At 57.4% G+C, this 25,947-nt stretch overlaps 2 protein-coding genes across 4 annotated transcripts in view; one reads left to right on the top strand and one right to left on the bottom strand.

Moving 5' to 3' along the window:
- Exoc3l2 (exocyst complex component 3 like 2) overlaps positions 1-9,575 on the bottom strand; it is a 36,735-nt gene extending 27,160 nt beyond the window's left edge. The window contains exon 1 of the mRNA XM_042700232.1: positions 9,548-9,575. The gene's annotated coding sequence lies outside the window, so the exon portion shown is untranslated. The remainder of the gene's footprint in view (positions 1-9,547) is intronic.
- On the top strand, positions 164-24,626 carry Mark4 (microtubule affinity regulating kinase 4). Of its 3 annotated transcripts, XM_042700259.1 has the most exons (18): positions 164-260; positions 4,487-4,687; positions 7,313-7,366; positions 8,107-8,155; positions 8,611-8,676; positions 9,033-9,103; positions 9,206-9,262; positions 11,182-11,418; positions 14,777-14,896; positions 15,279-15,378; positions 16,656-16,765; positions 16,851-17,010; positions 17,921-18,138; positions 18,639-18,742; positions 21,064-21,342; positions 21,486-21,565; positions 22,709-22,753; positions 23,473-23,817. In XM_042700259.1, the coding sequence occupies exons 1-18, from the start codon at positions 210-212 to the stop codon at positions 23,535-23,537; spliced, it is 2,067 nt and encodes a 688-aa protein (XP_042556193.1). In that variant the 5' UTR covers positions 164-209; the 3' UTR covers positions 23,538-23,817. The 3 variants fall into 3 exon arrangements, with proteins under 3 accessions (XP_042556193.1, XP_042556192.1, XP_042556194.1); XM_042700258.1 differs by lacking the exon at positions 21,486-21,565 and having other exon boundaries at positions 23,473-24,626; XM_042700260.1 differs by lacking the exons at positions 164-260; positions 21,486-21,565 and adding an exon at positions 2,603-2,622 and having other exon boundaries at positions 23,473-24,626.
- Positions 24,627-25,947: the final 1,321 nt, after the last annotated feature.

Genomic DNA, 25,947 nt, shown 5'->3' with positions numbered 1-25,947 from the left:
GCGCGGCCGCACGCACGCCCATGGACCCCCGGCGCGCGCCGGTGCGGGGTCGCTGAGGCCCCCCCGCAGCCCCGCGGCGCCCCAGCCGCCCAGCTCGCGCCCCCAGGCCGGCGGGGGGGGGAGGGGACGAGCGGGGACCCCCCCAGACCCCCGCCCCCCCCACCCGGCCGCCCCCCGACACCCCCCCCCTCCCGGCACACCCGGAGAAGATGTCTTCGCGGACGGCGCTGGCCCCGGGCAACGATCGCAACTCGGACGCGGTGAGTTGGGGGCGCCCCCCTCCCCCCCTCCCCGGGGAGCCCTGGCGGGGCGCACGCCGAGCCCCCCGCCGCGGGCCCCCCCCGCCCCGCTCCTCCGCCCCGAGCCCCCCCCACGGGGTGTCCAGGCCTCGGGGTCCCCCCCGACCCCCCGCCCGACCCCCCCACACCTCGGGGGGCGCCCCCCGCCCGGGACCCCTCTCTCGTGCCTCGGTCCATCGCTTCCGCCTGCCCGGGTCTCTTCCTCCAGGAAGCCCCGGCCCCGGCGGCCCCTCCCTCCCTCCCCGGGTCTTAGAGCCAGCAGCGCTGCTGCCGCCCCTCCGGGCCGCCCCGCAGCCTCCACGCGCCCCGGGGCCGGGTCTGGGGGGGCCCCCGGCGTCTCCCCCGCCGCCCAGGCGCAGCCCTGGGCCTCTCCCAGCCAGGCCCCGGCCCGGCCCGGCCTCTGGATCCGGGGTCCCCCCCCCCCACCTCTGGGATGTATGTGGCTGCCCCTGCAGCCCCCCACCCCCACCCCACCCCGACAGGAAGCCGGTGCCCCCCGGGAAGCTGCGGGCTGGGGTGTGGGGGGACACCTTGCCCGGGGCCCTGGGCCCTCTGCCTGGCTTCTTCAAGGTCTCTCTCCACTCCCAGGCCTGGTCCTCTGCCAAGCCCCGTCCTGTCCTTGGATCCTCGGGCCCCCCCCCCCTGGTCTCCCACCGATGCCACCCAGACCTCCTGCCGCTCTTCCTCTGGCAGGGAGCCTTGGCCTCCGACTCCAGCCCCCCCCCCATCCAGGCCGGAGTATCTAGGCCCTTGAGCCAGTGTGAGTCCAGGCCTGGGCCTCCCTGTGTCTACTACTCGGGCCCCTCCCCAAGCTCCCCAGCCTTTGACCCCCCCCTACCCTTCCTGGATCCAACTTAGGGTTCTGTCTGACCTGGGCCTCAAGCCCCTGCCCCTCAATTTCCAGGCCCATCTATGTCTCCTGGGCCCCCCGGGCTTCCTTTTTCCCTTGCTTGGGGGGGGGGGGGGTCGGGTCTGGCCTTCAAAGGACTCCTTGCAGATCTGGCTTCCAGAAATCTCCTGGACCAACCCTGGCTCTCAGCCAGGGGGAGGGGGGCTCACTCAGCTAGACACCCCCCTCCCCAGACTCCTACAGGGCAGCCCAGAGAGACCCACCCCTCCCACCATCCCCCAGGGGTCTGGTCACTTTGATACCCCCAAAGTCCCAGAATGCTCTTCAGCTGCCTCTTTTCCTCACCAACCCCCCCCCCCCCTTCAGCCCAGTCCCCGCCCCATCTTCCAGGACCCTCTCTGGCAGAGAGAGAGAGAGAGAGAGCAAGCCCCCATTACCTGCTGCTGGCCTTTCTCAAGGCCCACCTTCTCCCTTCCCTGGTCTGGACTGGGCGGTGCCTGGCCTGAGGCCCTGGGCTCCAGGGCCTGTCCTGTGTGAGCTTCGTTCTCCCCTCTCTGTGCCTCAGTTTCCTGCCCTAGAAAATGGGGTGATGATGACAGGTTCCTGGGCATTACCCAAGGCCCTGTGGGTGCAGCCTGGTACCTGGCTGGTGGTGGAGCTGTGGGGAGGACTGAGAAGGCCGAGCCTGCCCAACCAGTGTTGTCATAACTATGGCAGGAGTTTGGTGGAGCTGGCCTCAGTTTCTCTAGATAAGCCTGTAGGGGCCTTTCCCGGCCAAGGACCTTTCCAGGAGGTTCTTTCCTCTGATGACTGTAAACTACTTTGATATACTTGAGTTCTAGTCCACTTGCTGTTTCTCCTGAGCTGTGTGACCTCAGGCCAGTGAATGCACCTCTCTGAGCCCCAGTTTCCATGTCTGTGGGTCTGCAAAATGGGGCTGATGATCCTGGAACTCCCTGAATAGGGAGGATGATGGCGGAGTCTGCCCTCCCCTCTGAGGTCATCAGCAGGGTCTGCTCAACTCTCCCCCCTGGAATCTGATGCTGGAGCCCCTTCTCTGCTACCTGGTTACCATGGTGACAGCCATGGGAGGTTATGCCCTCCCACCCCAAAATCTGGCTATGAGGTTCCCTAGCAACGGGCCTGGGGCTGGGGTGCCAGCCTGGCAGCAGGATCCAAGCCAAGTGCTGGTGTGGTGAATGTTTAGCTCCCATTCCCAGCCCCTTGGGGACTTTGTCCCTCCCCCCCCCCCCCCCCCCCCGCCCTTCGTGGGGCCTGGTGGCAGCATCTCCACGGCCCAGGGTAGGGGCTGGGCTGGGCCGCAGGCAGCTGGGGGGCCTGGGAGAGGCCCTGCACTCCACAGCCGGTGCAGGGTTCGAGTCCCCGGTGCTCATTCATCCTGCCCTGTGTCCCTGGACGAGCTCTGGGGGAACTTTTTGGGTTCGGTGTGCACCGCAGCTGGACTCGAGTGTGGTGAGGACACCCCATTGAGGTCCAGCGGGGGGGAAGGGGGGGACCGACCTGTGCCTTGCTTCTAGGGAGTGAGCCAGGTGACCTTGGCCAGGCACGCTGCCTCCTCCAAGCCTCAGTTTCCCCTCCGCACTCTGCAGGGACAAGTGCCTCCCTCATGGGGTCCTGTGGGAACTGAGTTCAGGACAGGCGCTCCCCCCCACATCCAGCTTGAGACGGTGGCCAGGTCTAGGCTGGTGGCCGTGGGGAAGGTCAGCGTGCTAACCCGGCCCCGTTCCCTCCCCCAGCTCTGAGCCTCAGTTTCCCCATCTGCCCGTGGGGTTGCGCCGGCCCTGTGTGCCGTGGAGGGGAGGGGGGGCGCGTGCACCCTAACTTGGTTCTGACCGCCCTGAGGCGGCCACCCCAGGTCCCTGGCCACCTGGCCGCCTCTCCTCTGGCTCCTTTGTCCTCCTCTGTCCCCGCGGCCGCTTTGGCCCTGCCCTGGTGCCCTGGGCCCCAGCCTTGAAAGGGACACTCAGTGTGCCCGGGCACACAATGAGGACAGGGCAGCGGGAGCAGGCGGTGACCCGCGGGGGAGAGGCCCGGAGGGACGGGACGGGCCGGAGCACTGGGGCAGCGCCCGGGGAGGCTCAGGGCAGGGCGGGGGAGGGGGGGGGGCGGTCAGGGGGAGACAATGTTTCTTGTGGAAGATGGCAACTGTTACCCAAGCCAGGGCTGGAAGACTTTGTTCCAGTCCTTGTAGCAGATCTGAGGGGGTCACAGTGACACCACCACCCCCCCCCCTCATCCATAGTGGAATGTTCTAGAATCCCCCCCACACACACCCCCCACATGCTTGCTACCTGGAGCGTGTGCATGCCACACTTGGCATGTTCTTTTTTTGCTTGTATGCTTGTGATAAAGCTTAATGATACACCAGGGCCGCCAGAGGTCGGCTACCATTGTAAAGCAGAAATCTCCCCGTGAGATACTGTGGTCCCGGGGACCTGGGGAAACTTCCATGACCAAGGTTCTAGCTGGAAGTTTCCATGTGCTGTCTTTTTTGTTGTTTGTGGTGGGGGGGGGGCTTGAACTCTGGGCCTGGGCACTGTCCCTCAGCTCCTCGGCTCAAGGCGAGCGCTCTACCGCTTGAGCCACAGCGCCACTTCTAGTTTTCTAGTTGTTCATTGGAGATAAGAGTCTCATGGACTTTCCTGCCTGGGCTGGCTTTAAACCTTGATCCTCGGATCTTAGCCTCCTGGGTAGCTAGGATGACAAGCATGAGCCACTGCTTCCCAGCTCCAGGTACTGTCTCTAGACCAGGTAAAGCCCAGAAGCGGTAGTTGAGGGGAAGATGTGAGAGAGATCAGCTAGGGTGTCAGGGCTTGGCGTAGAATTGGGGCTGGATTTCCCTCTCCCTCTCCCTCTCCCTCTCCCTCTCCCTCTCTCTCTTTTCTTGCAGTGATTCTGGGGGTTTGAACCCAGGTCCTTCTTACTAAGCAGGTGCTCTACCACCACTTAGGCCCCGTCCCCAAGCCTTGTTTGCTTGAGTCTTGTTTGTTTTTTTTTAATCTTTCTGTATGGCACCAGCCTTGAATTTGCGATCCTCCTATTTGCACCTCCTGAGTAACTGGGATCTCAGGCATGTCCGGCCACACCAGACTTATTGGTTGAGATGAGGTCTTGGGTTTTTTTTTTTTTGGCCCAAGATGGCCTTGAACCTTGGGATTATAGGTACCAGAAAGTGGTGTTGGGTCTCTAGTTTAAAAAGGGCCACCTTGGAGTAGCTAGGGTTAGATCCAACGGTCATTCTTCCTTCCCGGGGCCAGTGGCGGCGGTGGAGGAGGTAGGAACAGGCAGTTTACACTTGTCTTTCCCTCCTGTCCAGCATGGCACCTTGGGCAGCGGACGGTCTTCAGACAAGGGGCCGTCGTGGTCCAGCCGTTCCCTGGGCGCCCGCTGCCGGAACTCCATCGCCTCCTGTCCCGAGGAGCAGCCCCACGTAGGTAACTACCGCCTGCTGCGGACCATCGGGAAAGGCAACTTTGCCAAGGTCAAGCTGGCTCGACACATCCTCACGGGACGAGAGGTGAGCAGGGCTGGGGCAGGCTGAGGTGAGCAGGGCTGGGGCGGGCTGGGACTGCGTCCTGCGCTCAGCGTCCCCCACCACGCCCCGGCCTCCCTGGAGACCACACCGGAGTGCGGGCTCTGGGCACTTTCCTCCATCCATGGGTGTGAATGTGGGCCTCATGCTGGCTGGCTGGGTGCTTTACCACTGGAGCCACGCCCCCACCCCCATCCTGTCCTTCCTCTAGTTATTTTCCAGATCCTTCCTCCCCTGCATTCCAAGTAACTGACCACCAGGCCAGGTTTGTTGTTGTTTGTTTTATTTTTTTGAGGCAAGGTCTGACTCTGCAGCCCAGGCTGGCCTCGAACTTGTGATCCTCCTGCCTCTGCCTCCCAAGAGCCAAGATGGCAGGCATGCACTGCCTCGGCTGGTGGTGTGTAGTATGCCTCAGGAGGCACACGATCTTCCTGCCTAAACCCTCACCACCTCCCTTCCTTGTTTTTTTTGGTGCTGGAGGTGGCATCCAGGGTCTTGTCCATGCTGGGCTGGTACTCTACTGCTGAGCCATGCCCTCAGCCCTTCCCATCTTTTTTTTTTGCCAGTGCTGGGCTTGAACTCAGGGCCTGGGCACTGTCCATGAGCTCCTTTTTGCTCAGGCTAGCTCTCTACTACTTTGAGCCACAGCGCCACCTTTGGCTTTTTCTGTGTATGTGGTGCTGAAGAATGGAACCCAGGGCTTCATGCATGCTAGACAAGCACTCTACCACTGAGCCACATTCCCAGTCCCTCCCCATCTCTCTCTCTCTCTTTCTCTCTCTCTCTTTTTTGTCAGTCATGGGGGTTGAACTCTGGGCCTGGGCGCTGTCCCTCTGCTCTTCAGCTCAAGGTGGGTGCTCCACCACTTGAGCCACGGCACCACTTCTGGTTTTTAAGTGGTTCATTGGCGATAAGAGTCTCATGGACTTTCCTGCCCGGGCTGGCTTCAAACCGTTATCCTCAAATCTCAGCCTCCTGAGTAGCTAGGATGACAGAGCCACCAGTGCCCCGCTCACCCCCACCCCATCTTAAAGATGGACCCTGGTTGCTCCAGATTCCCCCCCAAACCTGAGGACACAGCAGCTTTGGGGGGGGGGGGAGGTCAGGGTGTCACATCCTCGCTCTCCCAGCATCCTTTGGGGAGGGCAGGACCTCAGCGCAGGGCCCCTCATTCACACTGACGGGGGACAGACAGGTGGGCGGCACCCCCATAGCTTCAGGATCCCCCACCCCCGTACCCTTAGACGGAGGCACTGGCCACCCTCTCAGCAGGGTAGGTTCCACCGGACATTCAAATGTCACGTTTCCGTGGGGCGCGGGCGACAGAGCTGGCTTCTCCCAGGCCTGGCTCGTCACCTTCTTCCCTCTGCCGGTTGATTTATGCCCGCGCGCGCAGCGCCACGTTCACAGATTCCGGGAGAGGAACCATATGATCCTCAGTGCTGCCACGCGCAGCGTTTGCCAAGGTTGAAGCCATCTATGGGTGCGATGTGAGCGAATCGAGGGGCCCTTCCCCACACAGCGAGCGTGGGGCTCACCATATGTGAATTGTACCCAGTTCCAGAGGTTTCCACGAGCCCAGAGCGGAAGGGAACAGGCGTCCCAGGGGAAGATTCATCCAGTGCATGGGAGGGGTCTGGGAGCCTGGAGACTCACGCCTGTCATCCTAGCTACTCAGGGAGGCTGAGATCTGGAGGATCAACGGTTCAGAGCCAGCAGGAACGTCTGTGAGACTTTTATCTCACAGAAATAGAGCTGTGGCTCAAGGAGTAGCTTGCCAACCTCGAGTGAAAAAGCCAAGGGAGAGCTTGCGGTCGTGAGTTCAAGCCTGCATCGTCTTGCCTGAGTGACGAAACCGGGTCATGCCTCTGGTTCCTCTTTTTTATTTTTATTTGTTTATTTTGTCAATCCTGGGGCTTGAACTCAGGGCCTGGGCGCTGTCCCTCAGATCTTTTGCTCAAGGCGAGCGCTCTACCACTTTGAGCCACAGCTTCAATTCTGGTTTTCTGGTGCTTCTTCATTGGAGAGAAGAGTCTCATAGACTTTCCTTCTCAGGCTGGCTTTGAACCCTGATCCTCAGATCCTAGTCTCTGGAGTAGCTAGGATGACAGGTGTGAGCCACCAGTGCCTGGCTCCCGTTTCCTCTTTTGTAAATTTGGTGTGGGGGGGGGGCCTCCCTCATGCTGTAGGATGCTGTCTCCACTGCAAAGCCCAGAGCAGTAGCTGGCGTTCAGGGAGCGGTGAGCGTTGGCTGTCATCATTACCTCACACGTCAAGCGTTGAAAGCCGGATACACAGTTGCCCTGCACTACCATCATGCAGGGAACCCCTCAGGATCTCAGGGCCTCTCACCTACTCACAGCCCCTGGAGCGGCTTTGTGCAGGCCCTGCCTCAAAATAGAGGACAGTTCCCTGTGGAAGAAAGGACAGCCCTGGAGATGAGAGTCATGTGCAAAGGCCCTGAGGCCAATGCGTGGCAATGGTGCCGAGGGAAGACTCTTCCAAGAACGGAGACCAAACAAGGGCTTTTTTCCTGTGATCTGCGCTGTCGGAGACCTCTCCCTGTTCAGGGAGAACCCTGACCTTTTTCTTCCTCCTTCTCTCCTCTAGGTCGCAATCAAGATCATTGATAAAACCCAGTTGAACCCCAGCAGCCTGCAGAAGGTGCGGCCTAAAGAAGGGGGAATAAAGTGGGAGCAAGGTGCCACTGCTAGGGGAGGGGATCCCCCAAACCATTCATCATCTCTCCCTTTTTTCTTTGATGGTTGTGAGGTTGAATTCAGGGCCTTGTGCTTGCTAGGCAGACATTCTGACACTTGAGCTGGCCCATCTGCCCACTCTTTTTGCTTTAACTGCTTTTTGAATGGGGTTGCAAAGGATTGTCTGGGTCCAGCCGGATCGCCATCCGCCTATTCACTCTTCCTGCATAGCTGGGATGGCAGGTACCTGCCACCGTACCTTGGTCATTGGTTAAGATGGGGTCTCCAGCCAGGCGCTGGTGGCTTATGCTTGTAATCCTAGCTACTCAGGAGGCTGAGATCTGAGGATCGCGGTTCAAAGCCAGCCCGGGCAGGAGAGACCGTGAGACTCCTATCTCCAATAAACCACCAGAAAACCGGAAGTGGCGCTGTAGCTCAAGTGGTAGAGCGCTCGCCTTGAGCTGAAGAGCTGAGGGACAGCGCCCAGGCCCAGAGTTCAAGCCCCACGACCGACCAAAAAAAAAAAAAAAGATGGGGTCTCCCTGACGTTTTTGTCTGAGCTGGCCTCAAACTATGATCCTCCCCTATCTTGACCTTCCACATGCCGGGGATTAATAGATGCGAGCCTCTGCCCTGACCCCTGCTTGACAATTTGGTTTTCCCCCTCATTCTTGTCTTTCTTTCTTTCTTTCTGGCCTCACCTAGCTGTTCCGAGAAGTCCGAATCATGAAGGGCCTAAACCATCCCAACATCGGTGAGCAAGGGAGTAAGCAGGCTCTGGGACAGGCTGCCAGCCCAGCCTCCTGGGAAGGCAGAGGCAGGGGACAGGGAGGCTGACATCTCTACTACTGTGTGGCTTGAAGGCAGCCACATGACCTCTCTGTTCTCTTACTTTCTGCTCTGAACAAAGAGCACTTGGTTCAGGGCTAAACTTCGGGGACTGCGGGTATGGGAGCATGGATGTCATTGTCAGGAAGAGGGGGGTGGGGTGGTCGCTCGGGGTCTCTCCTGACCAAGGCCTGGATGGCGGAAGCAGCTCCCTTCCCCCGGTCCTGTCTCCTGGTGGATGGTTGCTGCCCAGTTGAGGATACCATTAGTAGGGGACCTGATGGACCCAAAGCGTGGGGGGAGCCTGGAGGTGCGGGGCGGGGGAGGGGGGAGAGAGGGGTTTGCCCACCTGACCCCACGCCCTCCCCTCTGGTCCTACAGTGAAGCTCTTCGAAGTAATCGAGACAGAGAAGACACTCTACCTAGTGATGGAATATGCAAGTGCAGGTGAGGCGCTGGCCACGCCCCCTCTCCACACCCCGCCCCCTTCCCCATGCCCCGCCCACATGCTTCACACCCCGCCCATCTCCATGCCCCACCCTGTATCCCTTATACCCGGTACCTCTAGCCAGGCCCCGCCCTTCACAACCTCATACTCCGCCCCTCATCCCTCAGGCCACGCCCCCTCATTCCTCAGGCCACGCCCTCTGCGCAGTCCCCCTTCCCTGCACCCCCAGGCCTTACCTCTCTTCCCCACGCTCCTCTGCATGCCCTATCCCTGCACCCCCATGCCCCACCCCTCTTCACACCTCACCCCTGCATCCCCATGCCCTGCCTGACCCCCGCTTGGCCTCTGCCCCCAGGAGAAGTGTTTGACTACCTCGTGTCCCATGGCCGCATGAAGGAGAAGGAAGCGCGAGCTAAATTCCGACAGGTCAGAGGCCTGGGCCAAGTTGGGGACAGGGCTGTGGATCACCTTCACAGACCACTGGGGACCAAGGCATGGCGTCCACAAATAATTCACCTTCTTCTGCAGATTGTATCGGCTGTGCACTACTGTCACCAGAAAAACATTGTCCACAGGGACCTGAAGGTAAGGCCCCCTGTGACCTTGGGGACCCTTCCCCTCACCCCTCAACCCCCACCCCTCATGCACTGACTGGGCTTCCCCCAGGACCCCAGATCTCTGGGCTCTTCCCAGAGATTTGTCCCAGAATGCAGCCTTGGATAGGGTTGCAGGCAGAGGACAGGACAGGTTCTGGCACAGCCCTGGTGGCTACATGAGCTGGACGGGGACACTTGGGTAGGATGCAGGTGTCACAGCAGGATCTTGGCTTTTCAGAGAACCTCTGGAAAGACCGGGCATGGTGGAACATGCCTGTAATTCCAGTACAAGAGAGGCTGAAGCAGGAAGGTCATGAGTTCAAGGTCACTCTGGACTATTTCAAAACACAGGCCAGAGGATCACTTAAGAGTTTAAGGTTGGGGCTGGGAAGGTGGCTCAGTGGTAGAGCGCTTGCCTTGCATGCCTGAGGCCCTGGGTTCGATTCCTCAGCACCACATAAGCAAAAAGAAAAAAGCTGGAAGTGGCGCTGTGGCTCAAGTGGTAGAGCACTAGCCTTCAGCTGAAGAGCTGAGGGACAGTGCCCAGGCCCAGGGTTCAGGCCCCACACCAGACCCCCCCCCCAAAAAAAAAAAAAAAGAGTTTAAGGTTGCCAGGCGCCGGTGGCTCACGCCTGTAATCCTAGCTACTCAGGAGGCTGAGATCTGAGGATTGCGGTTCAAAGCCATACTGGGCGGAATTCTTATCTACAATAAACCACTAGAAAACCAGAAGTGGCTCTGTGGCTGAAGCTCTAGAGCGCTCACCTTAAGCTGAAGAGTGCAAGGACAGCACCCAAGCCCAGAGTTCAAGCATCATGACCCACCAAAAAAAAAAAACACAAACCAGGACTGGGAAAAGGCTCAGTGGTAGAGTAAGCCTTGCATGAATGAGGCCCTGGGTTCAATTCCTCAGCACCATATAAGCAGAAAAGTGGCTCTGTGGTTCAAGTGATAGAGCGCTAGCCTTTAGCTGAAGAGCTTAGAGACAGCACCCAGGCCCTGAGTTCAGGCCCCACAACCAGCAAAAAAAAAAAAAAAAGGCTTATGTAGAAGCACACCTGCTGAGCATACAAACAAGCAGAAGGCCTGGATTTCAAGCCCTGGTACTGGAAAAATAAATTTTAAAAATTTCCCATATGGAAAGATACTTTTGTAAAATAAAATCAAAGCCAGCTGCCAATGGCTCATGCCTGTACTCCTAGCTACTCAGGAAGCTGAGATCTGAGGATCATGGTTGGAAGCCAGCTCAGGCGAAAAAGTCTGTGAGACTCTTCTCTCCAATAAACCACTAGAAAACCAGAAGTGGCGCTGTGGCTCAATGTGGTAGAGGGCTATCCTTGAGCAAAAGATCTGAGGGACAGTGCCCAGCCCTGAGTTCAAGCCCCATGACCAACCATTAAAAAAAAAATTATAGGAAATATGCAATGAAAAAAGGTTTAAAAATGCAAACCTCATTGTAACACAGTGGTTCTCTTACCTGTAATGCACAGTGCCCAGCACATAGTAGATGGGCAGCAAATAAAGTTTTTATTTTCCTTATTACAGTCTTAAGGAACCTGCCATTTTCTTTCCTTTGCTTTTGTAATTTGTGGTGCTGGGGATGGGGCCCAGGGCTTCCCGCGTTAGGCAATTGCTCTGCTACCCAGTCATGTCCCCAGCTCTTATTTTTATTTTCTACTGGGTAAACTGAGGCTCAGGGCAAGGCAAAAATGTGCCTAACGAGCTTGGCTCCGTAGTCTGCACGTGATCATAGCACAAAATCCTTTGCTTAGTTCTCAGTCTCCCACTATGCCCACCCAGTGGCCGGAGGTGAGGGCAGTGCCCAAGGGCACGCCGCCATTGCCTGGGGTGGGAGAGGCCTGGTCCAGCCTTGTCCACAGAGACCCCCGATTCCTCCCCCACCCCCAGGCTGAGAACCTCTTGCTGGATGCCGAGGCCAACATCAAGATCGCGGACTTCGGCTTCAGCAACGAGTTCACGCTGGGCTCGAAGCTGGACACTTTCTGCGGGAGCCCCCCGTATGCCGCCCCTGAGCTGTTCCAGGGCAAGAAGTACGATGGGCCCGAGGTGGACATCTGGAGCCTCGGCGTCATCCTGTACACCCTGGTCAGCGGCTCCCTGCCCTTTGACGGGCACAACCTCAAGGTAAGGGGCGGGGCAGCGTGATGGAGGTATGGGCGTGGCCAGGGCAGTGTTTGGCTGTGGGGCGGGGCTAGAGGTGTTCGCTGCAACCGCGGGCTTGTGTGGGTGGGGTTTGTGCGATTGGTGGGCGTGGCTTGGGTGGCCCAACCAATGATTTGTGTGGATGTGGTCTCTGCTGGTTGGTTTGCTGTGGACGTGGCTACAGCCTGGTTGTCTGTGGGCGTGGCCACAAAGAGGTTTGCTCTGTGCGTGGGCGTGGCCACAAAGAGGTTTGCTCTGTGCGTGGGCGTGGCTACAATGGTGCTGGCTTATGTGGGCGTGGTTAGACCCCCGTGTGGGCGTGGCTGCCCACAGGCATGGGGTCCCATCCCAGCTCTCATTTAAGAAATAATCATCGCCCATCTCTGGGCGATAGCACTGTGTGATGGCATCTCTGGGCGATGGCACTGCAAGTACAGCATGAGTGAATGAGGAGAGAGCAGAGCAGGGTGACTGACACCTGTGGTTCCAGATGTTCTGCAGGGGGAGGTATGAGGATGGAATGTTCAAGGTCAGCCCAGGCAAAGTGAGCAAGATCCCCTCTCAAAAGCAACACAGGGGCTGGGGATGTGGCTTAAGTGGTAGAGCTCCTGCCTACCTTGTGTAAGGCCCTGGGCTTGATTACTAATCACCAAAAGAAGGGTGGGGGTACAGAACTCCCCAGGCTGATGAGAGCTGTGCCCAGTGACAGAAGGACAGAGTGATTTCATTTCTGTGAAATGTCCAGAATCGGCAAATCCACGGAAGAGGAAAGCAGATTACTGACGGTCTGAGGCGGGGTGGGGGGCGGGGGAGCTGGGGTGATAGCTGCTTCTGGCTTGATGAACAATGTACTCAAGTTGATCGCGGCGGTGACCTGCAGCCCGGGGAGGTCCACCAAAAACCCCAGGAATTGCTCACTTAGGGCAGAAAACTTTCCATCCTGCCACAGGGACACTGCAGAACAGGCCAGACAGAAAACAACAGAAACAAAAGAGGGCGAAGTGAGAGGCTGGGGAACAGACACTGGAAGGGTGGGATGGGTGGGGGTCAGGGTCATCTGCTTGGCTTGCTTTTGTGTTTTTCCTTTGAATCATTGCCAACCTATGGAGAACTTGCGAGAACACAGCAAGAAAGAACACTGGTACCGTTCAGGAAATTCATGTTGGCTGGCGCTCAGCCACACGGCTAGATTCGTCACTGTGTGCATGTGGCTAGTGTGCTAGTCCTCACCACTGTTATTTTATCTTTTCCCTTTTATTGGGGGGGGGGGTGAGGGGGTGATATTGAGGTATAAATTCAGGGCCTTGCACTTGGTAGGGAAGCACTTTTTTTTTTTGCCAGTTACTGGGGCTTGAACTCAGGGCCTGGGCGCTGTCCTTGAGCTTTTGGGCTCAAAGCTGGTGCTCTACCACTTGAGCCGCAGCTCCACTTTTGGCTTTGTTGTTGTTGCTGGTGATGGTGGTGGTGGTCATGGTACTTGAACTCTGGGCCTGGGCACTGTCCCTCAGCTCAAGGCAAGTGCTCTACCACTCGAGCCACAGCACCACTTCTGGTTTTCTGGTGGTTGATTGGAGATCAGAGTCTCACGGACTTTCCTGCCTGGGCTGGCTTTGAACCTCGATCCTCAGTTGTCAGCCTCCTGAGTAGCTAGGATGACTGGCATGAGCCACTGGCGCCTGGCTACTTCTGGCTTTTGTGGTAGTTAGCTGGAGATAAGAGTCTCATGGATTTTCCTAAGGCCCTCCCCCCATCCAGTTAAGATGGAGGTCTTGCTAACATTTTGCCCTGGCTGGCCTCAAACTTCCATCATCCCAGTCTCATCTCGTGAGTAGCTGGAATCACAGGCATGAGCCACCATGCCCAGCCCTCATCATTGTTATTGATAGACACGAGAGACGATGACCCTTTGTCCCTAAAGGTTTTCTCAGGTCACCTCTTGAGAGCAGGGACGTCTTCCTGGGGAAGTCACACACAGGAAGCGGGACGCTCTCCCTGGCCTGGCTGCCACCCTGCTGACCTTACCACCCATGTCGTCAGCTACCTTAGAAATATGCTTGGCCACTGTTTTTTTTTTTCTTTTCCAGTCGGCGATCCCTTGTTTTTTCCATGCCAGAATGGCTCCTAGCACAAGCATCATGGCCTGCTTCTTGTGCAGAGGGGCGTGTCCTTTTGTCCGGCGACCTGGTGGGACTTCTAGGCCACATTCCGGGGGTCTTTTGAGGGACTTCTGAAGTACGGAGCTCCATTCTGCTCAGTGTATCCAGGAAGTTTGAAATCAGAAGGAGTGGCCTGAGATCTGAGAGAGAGGGGCAGGGACCCAGTCTTCACAAGGCCTGGGCCAGGCAGCTGAGCCCTCTGAGCTACCAGGTCATGAAGATACCCATCTTGCTGGGAGCTAGTGCCTCACGCCCATCATCTTAGCCATGCACGAGGCTGAGAGCCGAGAATCACAGTTTGCAGCCAGTCCTGGCAGGAAAGGCTGGGAGACTTCCACGAACCACCAAAAAGCTGGAGCTGTGGATCAAGGACAGCACGTAGGCCTTGATTGAGTTCAAGCCCCATGACTGGTGCGCATGCACACATGTGCACGTGTACACACAGACACAGACACACACACACACACATCTTGTGGCTACAATTCAAGGTGTTCCCTGAACACCTGGAGCCTGGGGAGGAAACCCGTCATGGAATAGTTTTCCTGAGAGCCAGGTGTGACACTAAGAGATCTTTTCAAAGGGCCGGGATAGCACTACGCCTGCCCCAGGCCCTTTTCATCTCCCGCCACCCTGGTTTCCATCAAGCCTCCAGCTCTGTCATCTCCAGATGACCTTGGACAAGTCCATTTCTGAACCCGGGTCCCCCTACCTGTAAGATAAGATCCGGATGCTCAGAGCAATCCCAGGTTCATGGGAGGTGAAAGCAGGAGGTTTGAGCCTTCAAGGCCCGCTGGGTGCTGGTGGCTCATGCCTGTAATCCTTGCTACTCAGAAAGCTGACATCTGAGGTTCAAAGCCAGCCTGGGCAGGAAAGTCCGTGAGACTCTGCTCTCCAATAAACCACTCAGAAAATCGGAAGTGGTGCTGTGGCTCAAGTGGTTGAGTGCTGGCCTTGAGCTGAAGAGCTGAGGGACAGCGCCCAGGCCCAGAGTTCAGGCCCCACGACCAACAACAACAACAACAAAAAAGAGTTGGAAGCCAGCTCCGTAAAGGAGACCTGTCTCTAAAAGCCACGAGAACTTCGGTAGTGTGCCCCGCTTTGGATGTGAGAGGCTGAGGGGAGGGGGAAGGGCAGGCCCCGACCTCACGGGGTGGGGTGGTCCTGTCCTTGTCACCCCCCCGCAGGAGCTGCGGGAGCGCGTGCTCAGAGGCAAGTACCGCGTCCCCTTCTACATGTCCACAGACTGTGAGAGCATCCTGCGGAGATTCTTGGTGCTGAACCCCGCTAAACGCTGTACCCTTGAGGTGAACCCCAGCCCCTCGCCCGCCCCTCCCATCCCCCAGCTCCCCCCAGACTCTGGGCTCCCTCCCCACACAGCCACCGCCGTGGGAGTAGATGGGCAGCCCCGGGAAGCTGCTCCCAGGCCAACTCACCCACTCCCCGCCATGCTAAGTAATTAGCTAATAAGCGCCTAGACTTATTACAGGGTGCCAAGGGCCCCCCCATGCAGCATGGGAGGAAGAGGGTGGCAACTAGAAGCTCCCGCAGGAGGTGGGCATGGCAGGCAAAGCTCAAAACAAGCCCTCCATTCGATTTGGGGGGGGGTGTAACTTAGGCCTTGGAAGTGTGGGGGGGCTGTGCTGTGTCTGATTGCCTCTGACGCCGCCTGTCCCCCACGCTACACAGCAAATCATGAAAGACAAATGGATGAACATCGGCTACGAGGGCGAGGAGTTGAAGCCATACACGGAGCCCGAGGAAGACTTTGGGGACACCAAACGGATCGGTGAGACTCGGGCAGGACGGGAGCCACCAGGCTGTGGTCCCTTCGGTCAGGTACTGGGCAGCTAGGAATCCACTCTGGGTTCCTATGCCGAGGCTGCTCTGTTGAGCTGTGACACCCTGAGCCAGTGGTTTTCCCTCTCTGGGCTCCGAGGTCGTCATGGCAAAACCTGCCCATAGGGCCTGGTGCATAGTAAGTGAGTTGATCTACGTAAGCATGGACGAGCCAGCACCTGCTCTGACCATCAGGTTAGGAAGAGATAGGCATGATGGCGCAAACCCGTCATCCCCGTCCCAGGGAGTCTGAAGGATGAGGATCTTGAGCTTGAGGCCAGCCTCGATTTCATAGCAAGACCTTGTCGCCAAAAGCGACAATTAATAATTTTTTTAATAAAAGAAGGAAAAATTGCAGATCCATTTGAGGAGAATTTGAACACAGATCATCAGATACCTGCCTTTCCCCTCCTTCATACATACTTTTTTCTTTTTCTTTTTCTTTCTTTTTTTTTGGGGGGGGGGGCTGGTCCTGGGGCTTGAACTCAGGGCCTGGGTGCTGGCCCTGAGCCTCCCTGTACTGAAGGCTAGCACTCTACTACTGGAGCCACAGCACCACACTTCCAGCTTCTTCTGAGTAGTTTATTGGAGAAAAGGGTCTCACAGACTTTCCTGGGCTGGCTTCGAACCACGATCCTCAGATCTCAGCCTCCTGAGTAGTTGGGATTACAGGTGTGAACCACCGGGGTCTGGCATATCTTTTTTGTTCTTTGGACTTGATCCTTCCCCTAACATTTGTGAGCCCTAAAGGGTTAGCTTAGAAGGAACCCCTGAGAAACCACCCCAAATCCTCCATTGTACGGTGGAGGAAACAGGCTTTCATAGGCTCCTGACCACATTGGTCAGGACTTCTGTGGTTGCAAGTAACAGAAAACCCAAAATAACGAAACAACAACAACAATAATAATAATAGGCTGAATCCCATGAGATCAGCATTGTATAAGTCAAACATTGCCAACATCAGCATTAGTGTGACGGGGGCGGGGGAGGGTCAAGCGCTCTGATTGGCCAAATCTGGGCCATGTGTCTGTTCTGAGCTAATCAGTGTGGCTTTGGGGATGGAGCAGGCTGATTGGCCAGACCCACCTCATTTGCCTGCTTCGGCCCCAGTGGGCAGAGTACTGATCTGTACTGATGACAGAGGAGAGTGAATAAATACTAACCAGAACAAAGAGCAGATACTACGGAGGGAAGGGCTGGTGACTGACCTTCTCCACCCTCCCCCAGAGGTGATGGTGGGCATGGGCTACACCCGGGAAGAAATCAAAGAGGCCTTGACCAGCCAGAAGTACAATGAAGTGACCGCCACCTACCTCCTGCTGGGCAGGAAGACTGAGGTCAGAGGGAGCCTGGGGGAGCGGCTGGGGGGGGCTGGGGGGAGCAGAGACGGGCTGAGACCCCTCCTCTGTCATGTTCTCACAGGAGGGTGGGGATCGGGGCGCCCCTGGGCTGGCCCTGGCACGGGTGCGGGCGCCCAGCGATACCACCAATGGCACGAGCTCCAGCAAAAGCAGCAGCCACAGCAAGGGGCAGCGGAGCTCCTCGTCCACCTACCACCGCCAGCGCAGGCACAGCGACTTTTGTGAGTGTCCACCCGGCCCGAGCCCACCAGTGCTGGAGGGGGGCAGGGTCCCCGTGGGCAGGACACTGCCTGCAGTGCCGAAGCGTGTCCTGGCAGAGCATAAACCTGCCAGGCGTGCCGGTGGCTCACGCCTGTAATCCTAGCTACTCAGGAGGCTGAGATCTGAGGATCTCAGGATCTGAGGATCAAAGCCAGCCAGGGCAGGAAAGTCCCTGAGACTCTGATCTCCGATGAACCACCAGAAAACTGGAAGTGGCGCTGTGGCTCAAGTGGTAGAACATTCACCTTGAGCTGAAGAGCTCAGGGACAGTGCCCAGGCCCAGAGTTTAAGACCCACAACCAACAACAAAAAGGAGCACAAGCCTGCAAAAATTGCCAGGCCCAGATCAGACACTGTCTGTACCCAACTTCCTTGTCTTTTTTCTCTCCTGACTCCTTTTTGTTTTGTTTTTTTTTTGGCCAGTTGTAGGACTTGAAGTTAAGGCCTGAGCGCTATCCCTGAGCTCTTTTGCTCAAGGCTAGCATTCTACTACTTGATCCACAGTGCCACTTCCAGTTTTCTGAGTGGTTTACTGGAGATAAGAGTCTCGTGGACTTGCCTGCCCAGCAGGCTTTGAACTGTGATCCTCAGATCTCAGCCTTCTTAGTAGCTAGGATGACAGGCAGGATCCACTAGCACCCAGCTTCCTGATCCCCTCTTGATCTCTCAACTGAGACTCCTCATGCCTCACGTTTACAGTCTGGGCCAAACGGTAACTAGGGTCTCCTTGAGCCATTTTTTCCAGGGGCAGGCGCTGGTGGCTTTTGTAAAATGCCCTCAGAATGGCCCTGTGCAGAGGTTCTATGCCAACAAGGGTGCTGAGGCTTCCCAGGAGACCCTAGCTCTAACCATGCCCCTTCTCCCTACCAGGCGGCCCATCCCCTGCCCCCCTGCACCCTAAACGCAGCCCGACCAGCACAGGGGAGGCAGAGCTGAAGGAGGAGCGGCTGCCTGGCCGGAAGGCCAGCTGCAGCGCGGCGGGCAGCGGGAGCCGAGGGCTGCCCCCTTCCAGCCCCATGGTCAGCAGTGCCCACAACCCCAACAAGGCGGAGATCCCCGAGCGGCGGAAGGACAGCACGAGCACCCCTGTGAGTGATGGGGCAGCCTGTCCACACTGCCCGTGAGCATGGTTGCTCTGACCCTGCAGCACCCAGGCTCTGTGATAGCCATTTGTGCATCTATCGAGTGCCTGCTGTTTGCCTGACCATGTGCTGTATGCCAGTGTGCCAGCTTGCCGCATGAGGAATGGGCCCTGTGACCCCAGCAGAGAGAACTCAATGTTTCCGTCTCCATGGGAACCCAGGGAGCCCCTGCCTCAGGCTTTGCAGGAGAAAAGTGGGGACATAAGCCAGAGGGGTGCCCTGCACAAGGGAGCTGTCCTGTGGCTCTGGACTCCATGTCTGCTCTGATTGGCCAGTGTTTGGTCACGTGACCTGCCCTTGCTGCAAAGGACGCTGGGAAACGTAGTCGTTCTGGGAGGCAGTGTGCAGGTCACTTTCAGGGGTGTGGATTCCAGGAGCAAAAGGGGAGGGTGGGCTCTGGGAGAGAACCCACACCTACCTTCCCCTGCTTGGCCTGTCTCCCACAGAACAACCTTCCTCCCAGCATGATGACCCGCAGGAACACCTACGTGTGCACTGAGCGCCCTGGGGCCGAGCGCCCATCCCTGTTGCCAAATGGCAAAGAAAACAGGTATGGCTGGCAGCGGGGGGGGGGGGGGGGGGGGGGGCATCCTGGGGCTAGGGGGTGGGACAGTAAGCTGGTCCCTCCTCCACCCGCTCCCTCCAGATGCTCAGACTCAATGAACCAGGGAAGTAGTCCGCCCACCAGCCTGGGAACCCGGGCAAGTTTTTGAATGATCCATTTTTAGAACTCAAGAGGAGCCCAGATTTGTTCTAGCTCCTGAGCCTCTCATCTGGCTGCTGGGTGCTGGCTGGAGGCCTGGGCCTGCTGTGGTCTCTCTCTCTCTGTCTCTCTCTCTCAGCTTCACCCGGGAGGGGGTGGCATCCAGTAGAGTCACACTCCTGCCCACGCAGGGTGTGCAGTTAGCCAGCACCAGGGCGCCCAGGGACAAGGCTGGCAACTGTCCTTGGGGGTGCATGACTGCAGGTGTTGGGGTGATGTGGGGGGGGTGACAGATAGGACTCTGTGAGCCTTACCTCTGCACTGTTAGTGAGGTGACTTGGAGAGATCTCTCAGCCTGCTTCCTCCTCTGCCAAATGCTGATTGCTTCCAGGTCCCATCGAGGTCAGGATCTGGTCCATGGTTTATTTTTTATTTAGTGACCTAAATAAAAATAATAACTGGGCTGGGAGGGTGGCTCAGTGGTACAGTGCTTGCCTTGCATGCATGAGGCCCTTGGTTCGATTCCTCAGTACTACAGAAAAAGCTGGAAGTGGCGCTGTGGCTCAAGTGGTAGAACGCTAGCCTTGAGCTGAAGAGCTGAGGGACAGCGCCCAGGCCCAGAGTTCAGGCCCCACAACCAACAAATTAATTAATTAAATTCAAATAATAACTGATCACTCTTCAAGCAGCAGCCGTGTGTCACCAGGCTGTGTCCAGTAGCTGACCTAATGCTCTGACCACATTGTGTAGGTCCTCCAGTCTCCATTTTGCAGCTGAGAAAATGAGGCACAGGAAGGTTAAGTAACTTATCCAAGGATACACAGCTGGTAGCTAATTTGAGGAACACAAGATTCCAGACTGATTCCAGAATCTGTATTTGTGGCCATCATAGTATGTGGCCTTCCATTCTGGACAAGACAGTAGACCAGTTAGCTTATAACAGAATTGTCATGAAGTAGGAACAGTGGCTTAAAAAAAAAAAAGATGGGGCCAGGTGCCGGTGGCTCACGCCTGTATTCCTACCTACTCAGAAGGCTGAGATCTGAGGACCACGGTTCAAAACCACCTTGGACAGAAAAGTTTCTGTGAGACTCTTTATCTCGGTTGAACCACTCAAAATCTGGAAGTAGTGTGGGTGGCTCCAGTAGTAGAGCACTAGCCTTGAGCACAAAGAGGCGCAGGGACAGAATCCAGGTCCAGAGTTCAAGCCCTACAACTGACAAAAACAAAAGATGGACATTTAACCTTCTGGGACAGAACCATTAAAAGGTAGACAGTGCTCAGGACTTGCTTAGGATCCTGCCAGCTCCAGCTCTGGGTCACAGGCTGCCGTGCCAGCTGCCAGCCTCCCAACACTTCTTTGCAGAAGTAGGAACAGAGCAGAGAGGGTTAAACAGCATTCTTGAAAGGCATGGCCCCAGAAGTGGAACACAAGACTGCTGCTTATATCCTATTGGCCCGGGTGGTCACATGGCCAATATGTGCTGCAGTGAATGCTGGGAAATGTAGTCTCTGGGCCAGAGACTATATGCAGGCTCTTTTTCTTTTCTTTTTTCTTTTTTTTTGGGGGGGGTCCGGTCGTGGGGCTTGAACTCTGGGCCTGGGCGCTGTCCCTCAGCTCTTCAGCTCAAGGCGAGCGCTCTACCACTTGAGCCACAGTGCCACTTCCAGCTTTTCCTGTTTATGTGGTGCTGAGGAATCATGCATGCAAGGCAAGCGCTCTGCCACTGAGCCACCTTCCCAGCCCACAGGCTCTTTTTTCTTAAGGGTGTTTACACCCTAGAGCAGAAGGGCGGGCTCTGGGGGAGAGGCAGAAGCCGCTACCACAGTGAGGGGTTCTCTGGAGGTGCAGGCTGGTCCTGAGGGGTCGGGGGAAGGTGGGAATCGGAACTGTCTCCTGGAAGTGATGTAAATCTAGAGCGAGGAGGGTTCGAACAGAGGGAGGTGTTAGAGTTTGAAGAATTAACCAAGAAAGCCAGAGTCAATAACATAATGGCGGGTTCTGTGGCCTACGGCCGCCTGGGCATCTGAACAAGGCGCTTCGTCCAGCCGTGAGCTCCGAGCTGGCTGGGGTCTGAGGACTCAGGACAGGGCCATGAAGAATCAGTGGGACTTGGCGCTGGCCTGCCTTGGGCCCCCCACCCTAACTTGTCCCTCTCTGCCTACAGCTCGGGTACCCCCCGGGTGCCCCCTGCCTCCCCCTCCAGCCACAGCCTGGCCCCTCCATCCGGAGAACGGAGCCGCCTGGCACGGGGCTCCACCATCCGCAGCACCTTCCATGGTGGCCAGGTCCGGGACCGGCGGGCAGGGGGCGGGGGTGGCGGGGGTGTGCAGAACGGTCCTCCTGCCTCCCCCACGCTGGCCCACGAGGCTTCACCCCTGCCCTCCGGGCGACCGCGCCCCACCACCAACCTCTTTACCAAGCTGACCTCCAAACTGACCCGCAGGTGAGCTGCCTGGAATCTAGGGGTGCGGAGGGGTGGGCCTGACCTGTCCTCCACTCTGCTCTGTACCCTCACGTCTCCTCCTCCTCCACTTCTCTTCTGCTTCCTCTTCCTCTGTCACCCCTCACCCCCTCCTCACACTGCAGGGTTACACTCGATCCCTCTAAACGTCAGAACTCGAACCGCTGTGTCTCGGGCGCCTCTCTGCCCCAGGGATCCAAGATCAGTAAGTCCAGTTCCTTGCTGGCCCTCCTTCCCTGTCTGCATGTCTGTCCGACTGTGAGCACGGCCATCGGAGGGGTCCTGGGGATGGGAACTGGGGTACAGGGTCTGTATGGGGTCTGGTATTTATTACCCGCTTAAGAAGGCAAGGGAAATCGTGCAGCGGTAGCTCATGCCTGTCATCCTAGCTACTCAGGAGGCTGAGATCTGAGGATCATAGTTCAAAGCCAGCCCGGGCAGGAAACTCTGAGACTCTTATCTCCAATAAACCACTCTGAAAACCAGAAGTGGTGCTGTGGTTCAAGCAGTAGAGCCCTCGCCTTGAGATGAAGAGCTGAGAGACAGCAACCAGGCCCAGAGTTCAAGCCCCGGGATTGATTTAAAAAAAAAAAAAAAAGACAGAGTGGTCATAAGTCTGTTGTCCAGAGCCCTGTTCTTGGGGCTCCCACTTATTAGCTATGCTGAGTGACCTCAAGGAAGTCACTCAACCTCTCTGAGCCTGGCTTTCCTTCCTCCCAGGGTGCTTGCAGAGATTGATGAGGTGACCTACAGGGCTGAGAGTGCTTTGTGCACGTACATAGACACAGATTTGCTACTTCATGATTGAGCACCTACTGTGTGCCTGGCAGCAAATGTGCTGAAGTTCCTGCTCTGGCAGAGCCCAGCTTCTAGAAAGCACCCACACAGCAAGGAGGGTCTCTTGACTGTCAGGTAGTGGCAAGTACTAAGGAGACACACGGAGGGGTTGGAGGCATGACTCAGTTGGTAGAACGCCAGCCAGTGAGGCAAAAGCATCGGGTACCGAGTTCGAGTCCTACTCTCGGAACTAAAAAAAAAAAGAAAGGAAAGTAAGCAGACTCAGGTGGGACGGGAAGGGCCCAGCTGGAGATGCTTCCCCTCTCCCTCCTCCTCTTTTCATCTTCAGTATCTCTCCTCCTACCTGCACTAACCACTTCAGAGGGAGCTCCCCCACTTCTGGACCCGGAGGGGACCCCCTATCCTGGCTCGGTTCTCCCTAGCCCAATTAAGCCAGCGGGAGCCACTGAGCTGGGACAGGGACGGCCAGAAGTTTCTGCTGGCTGTGGGTGGGGGCAGAGGGGGGGCCGGGTCCTGGTTCACACTCTCACCGATCCTGTCCACTTCCTAGGGTCGCAGACGAACCTGAGAGAATCGGGGGACCTGAGGTCACAAGGTGAGTGGGGACCCTCCCCTAACACCCACAGGCAGGGCCCAGATCGCATCACTTCTTGAGGTGCCCCAGGACCCCTCACTCGGCCATTTCCCTGCTCAACTCGTACAGCTTCCTTGATAGAAGTTGTACCCCTCACTTGGGCCCATATGCCAGAATCTAGAGACAAGAGCCAGGCGTGGCTGTGCATGCCTGTAACCCCAGCTACTAGAGAAGTATAGACGGACAAGTCAAGGTTCAAGATGGAGCCGGGCGCTGGTGACTCACACCTGTCATCCTAGCTCAGATCTCAGGAGGCTGAGATCTGAAGATCACGGTTCAAAGTCAGCCCGGGCAGGAAAGTCCGTGAGACTCTGATTTCCAATGAACCACCAGAAAACTGGAAGTGGCGCTGTGGCTCAAGTGGTAGAGCGCTTGCCTTGAGCTGAAGAGCTGAGGGACAGCGCCCAGGCCCAGAGTTCAAGCCCCACGACCGACAAAAAACAAAAGATTCAAGATGGGCTAGGGCAAAAGCACAAGACCCTGTCAGCAAACCGAGTCAGAAGGGGCTCGGGGTGTGGCGTGCCAGATGGTAGCTTCAATCTCTTAATCTCAAGGACTAGGTAGAGGAGGAGGAGGCGAATGTAGGCTCAAGGCCTACCGGCCTGGCTGCAGGGGAAGCTGGGAAACCGGGCCTCGGTCCCTTCTCCCGTCCCCCTGACCTCTGCCCTCGCCTTCCCCAGTTGCCATCTACCTTGGGATCAAGCGGAAGCCGCCCCCCGGCTGCTCCGATTCCCCTGGAGTGTAAAGCTGACCAGCTCGCGCCCTCCCGAGGCCCTGATGGCAGCTCTGCGCCAGGCCACGGCCGCCGCCCGCTGTCGCTGCCGCCAGCCGCAGCCCTTCCTGCTGGCCTGCCTGCACGGGGGAGCGGGCGGGCCCGAGCCCCTGTCGCACTTCGAAGTGGAGGTGTGCCAGCTGCCCCGGCCGGGCCTGCGGGGCGTTCTCTTCCGCCGGGTGGCGGGCACCGCCCTGGCCTTCCGCACCCTCGTCACCCGCATCTCCAACGACCTCGAGCTCTGAGCCTCCCCTCCCTGGCCTCTCCCTCACCCTCCCTTCCCTTCTCCAGGAGCGGAAGGGGCTGTGGGGGGAGGGGAGGTGTGGCTGGCGGCCACATGGTACAAAGGTGAAGGTGAGGGGGCTCGTGGGGGAGCTGGCACCCCCTTCCTGGAGCCTCCAGCCCGTTCTGCCCCTCCCTGCCCAGCTACGGGGCACTGAGACTTTTGGGGGGGAGGGGAGGTGGGGCAGGAAGGGAAACTGAGGAAACTTCATTGTTCTCAACAACTGAAGAATGAGGCCTTGGGCAGGGCGGGGGAAGCTGCTGAACCTACTTAGGGACTGGGGGATTTTGGGGGGTGCTGGGAGCAGGGGTCCCAGAGGCAGATTCCCTCCCCTCCCCGGCCCTCATGCTCGAACCCCCCCTTCCTGCCCCAGGCTGGTGCGGGCACTTTGTACAAACCCCTGTAAATACCCCCCTCCCCCCGCAGAGGTCTCGGGGAGCTGCCGCTGTCACCTCGGTTTTTAAGTTATTAACTCCCCTCACCCGCAGCCTGTTGCCCAATAAATGTAGGAGAGTCGCCCCACGGCGCCGGGGGGGTTTCCTTCCCTGCCCTCCTCCCATCGGGAAGCTGAGGAGTCTGGTCCTCCCTGAGCCTCTGTCTGCACCTGCGGTTGGGGGGGGCGGAGCTGGGCCTCATCCGTGAGGCCACCCACTCGTGCCCGTGCTGTCCACCTCCGCGTCAACACTGGACTCCAAGCCTCTTCTCTATGTATTCAATAAACAGTCATTCACTGGTGCCGACTCCACGCCAGGCCCAGAGCGGGACCGGGAGACACAGGAGTCCTTGTCTGTGGGAGTCAGATGCCAGCAAGTTCTGAGCCCCCCCCCAAAAAAAAACAAAACAATATCACAATATCAAGAGAGTTGGGAAAGAAATTCCAGTGTCCAGGCGCTGGGTATGGCCAGACCAGAAGGACATGGCATAACTTGAGAGAGATGGTTTCAGCATGGCTGTATTTGGAGGGTGTGTGTGTGTGTGTGTGTGTGTGTGTGTGTGTGTGTGTGTGTGTGTGTGTGTGTGTGTGTGTGTGTGTGTGTGTGTGTGTGTGTGTGTGTGTGTGTGTGTGTGTGTAGAACTAGCAAAGTAATATGCTACCTTAGAAGCTGGGTGTGGTAGTACACACCTGTAATCCCAACACTTGAAGGGCTGACTCAGGAGGATTAGGAGTTCAAGGCCAGCTTGGGTTACTTGGCAAGACTGTGTCTCAACAAATACCTTAGTCTTAGCAATCCACCTACACTGCTAGAGGTGTTAATTGGTTGATGTTGCTTAAGGCTTCAGGCATGGTTGGAGCCAGGCCCCCAATTATCACCATTACATCACTATAGATTTAATAGGTGTTGGGCTCCTTTCCCAATAACAGATAATCCAGTTGGGCTACAGGTCCAACCCAGGTCGTAAGGCACCTGCCCAGCAAGCCCTGAGGCCTTAGGTTTAAATCTTGCTACTTAAAATGGCTCAGCAGGGCCTGGGAAGATGGCTCAGTGGTAGAGTGCTTGCCTGGCATGCATGAGACCCTGGGTTCCATTCCCCAGCACCACATAAGCAGAAAAAGCTGGAAGTGGCGCTGTGGCTCAAGTGGCAGAGCGCTGGCCTTGAGCTGAAGAGCTGAGGGACAGTGCGCACGGCTGACACACACACACACCCCTCCCAAAAATAAAATGCCCCAGCAGATCGTCAAGGCCAATGGTCAGCAAAAGTTCCAAGGCCAGCTCTGATTGGCTCATGTGTGTCATGTGATCATCTCAGAGCCAATCAACATCCAGCCCAAGTTCCCAGGCCAGCTCTGATTCACATAAGTCGTCACCTCCAAAGTAATCGTTTTGACTCTAGAGAGGCCAGGCCCCACGGGACCAGAGCTTGGGGTTCGGGGCAGAAAGTATTTGGGAGGGAAACAGGCAAAGGTTGGGGGTCACACGGCCTTTAGCTCAGAGTGAGCAGGGTAGATCTCCCAAAGCACTGGGGCGCCAGAAGTAAAAACTTTGCTTGCATACTAGGTGCAGGGAACAGCTTGGGGACCGGCCAGGGAGACAGCGCAGGGCCTTCACACCTAGTATGTGACTCGGGTAAGTGGAGTCAGGGAAGAGGAGGTGGAGGTGT

Source organism: Dipodomys spectabilis, unplaced genomic scaffold (assembly GCF_019054845.1).
Source record: "Dipodomys spectabilis isolate Male_0828 unplaced genomic scaffold, ASM1905484v1 ptg000266l, whole genome shotgun sequence".
Classification (NCBI taxonomy): domain Eukaryota; kingdom Metazoa; phylum Chordata; class Mammalia; order Rodentia; family Heteromyidae; genus Dipodomys; species Dipodomys spectabilis.
The sequence above is the reverse complement of the archived record's forward strand: the minus strand, read 5'-3'. Positions and strand labels throughout refer to the sequence as shown.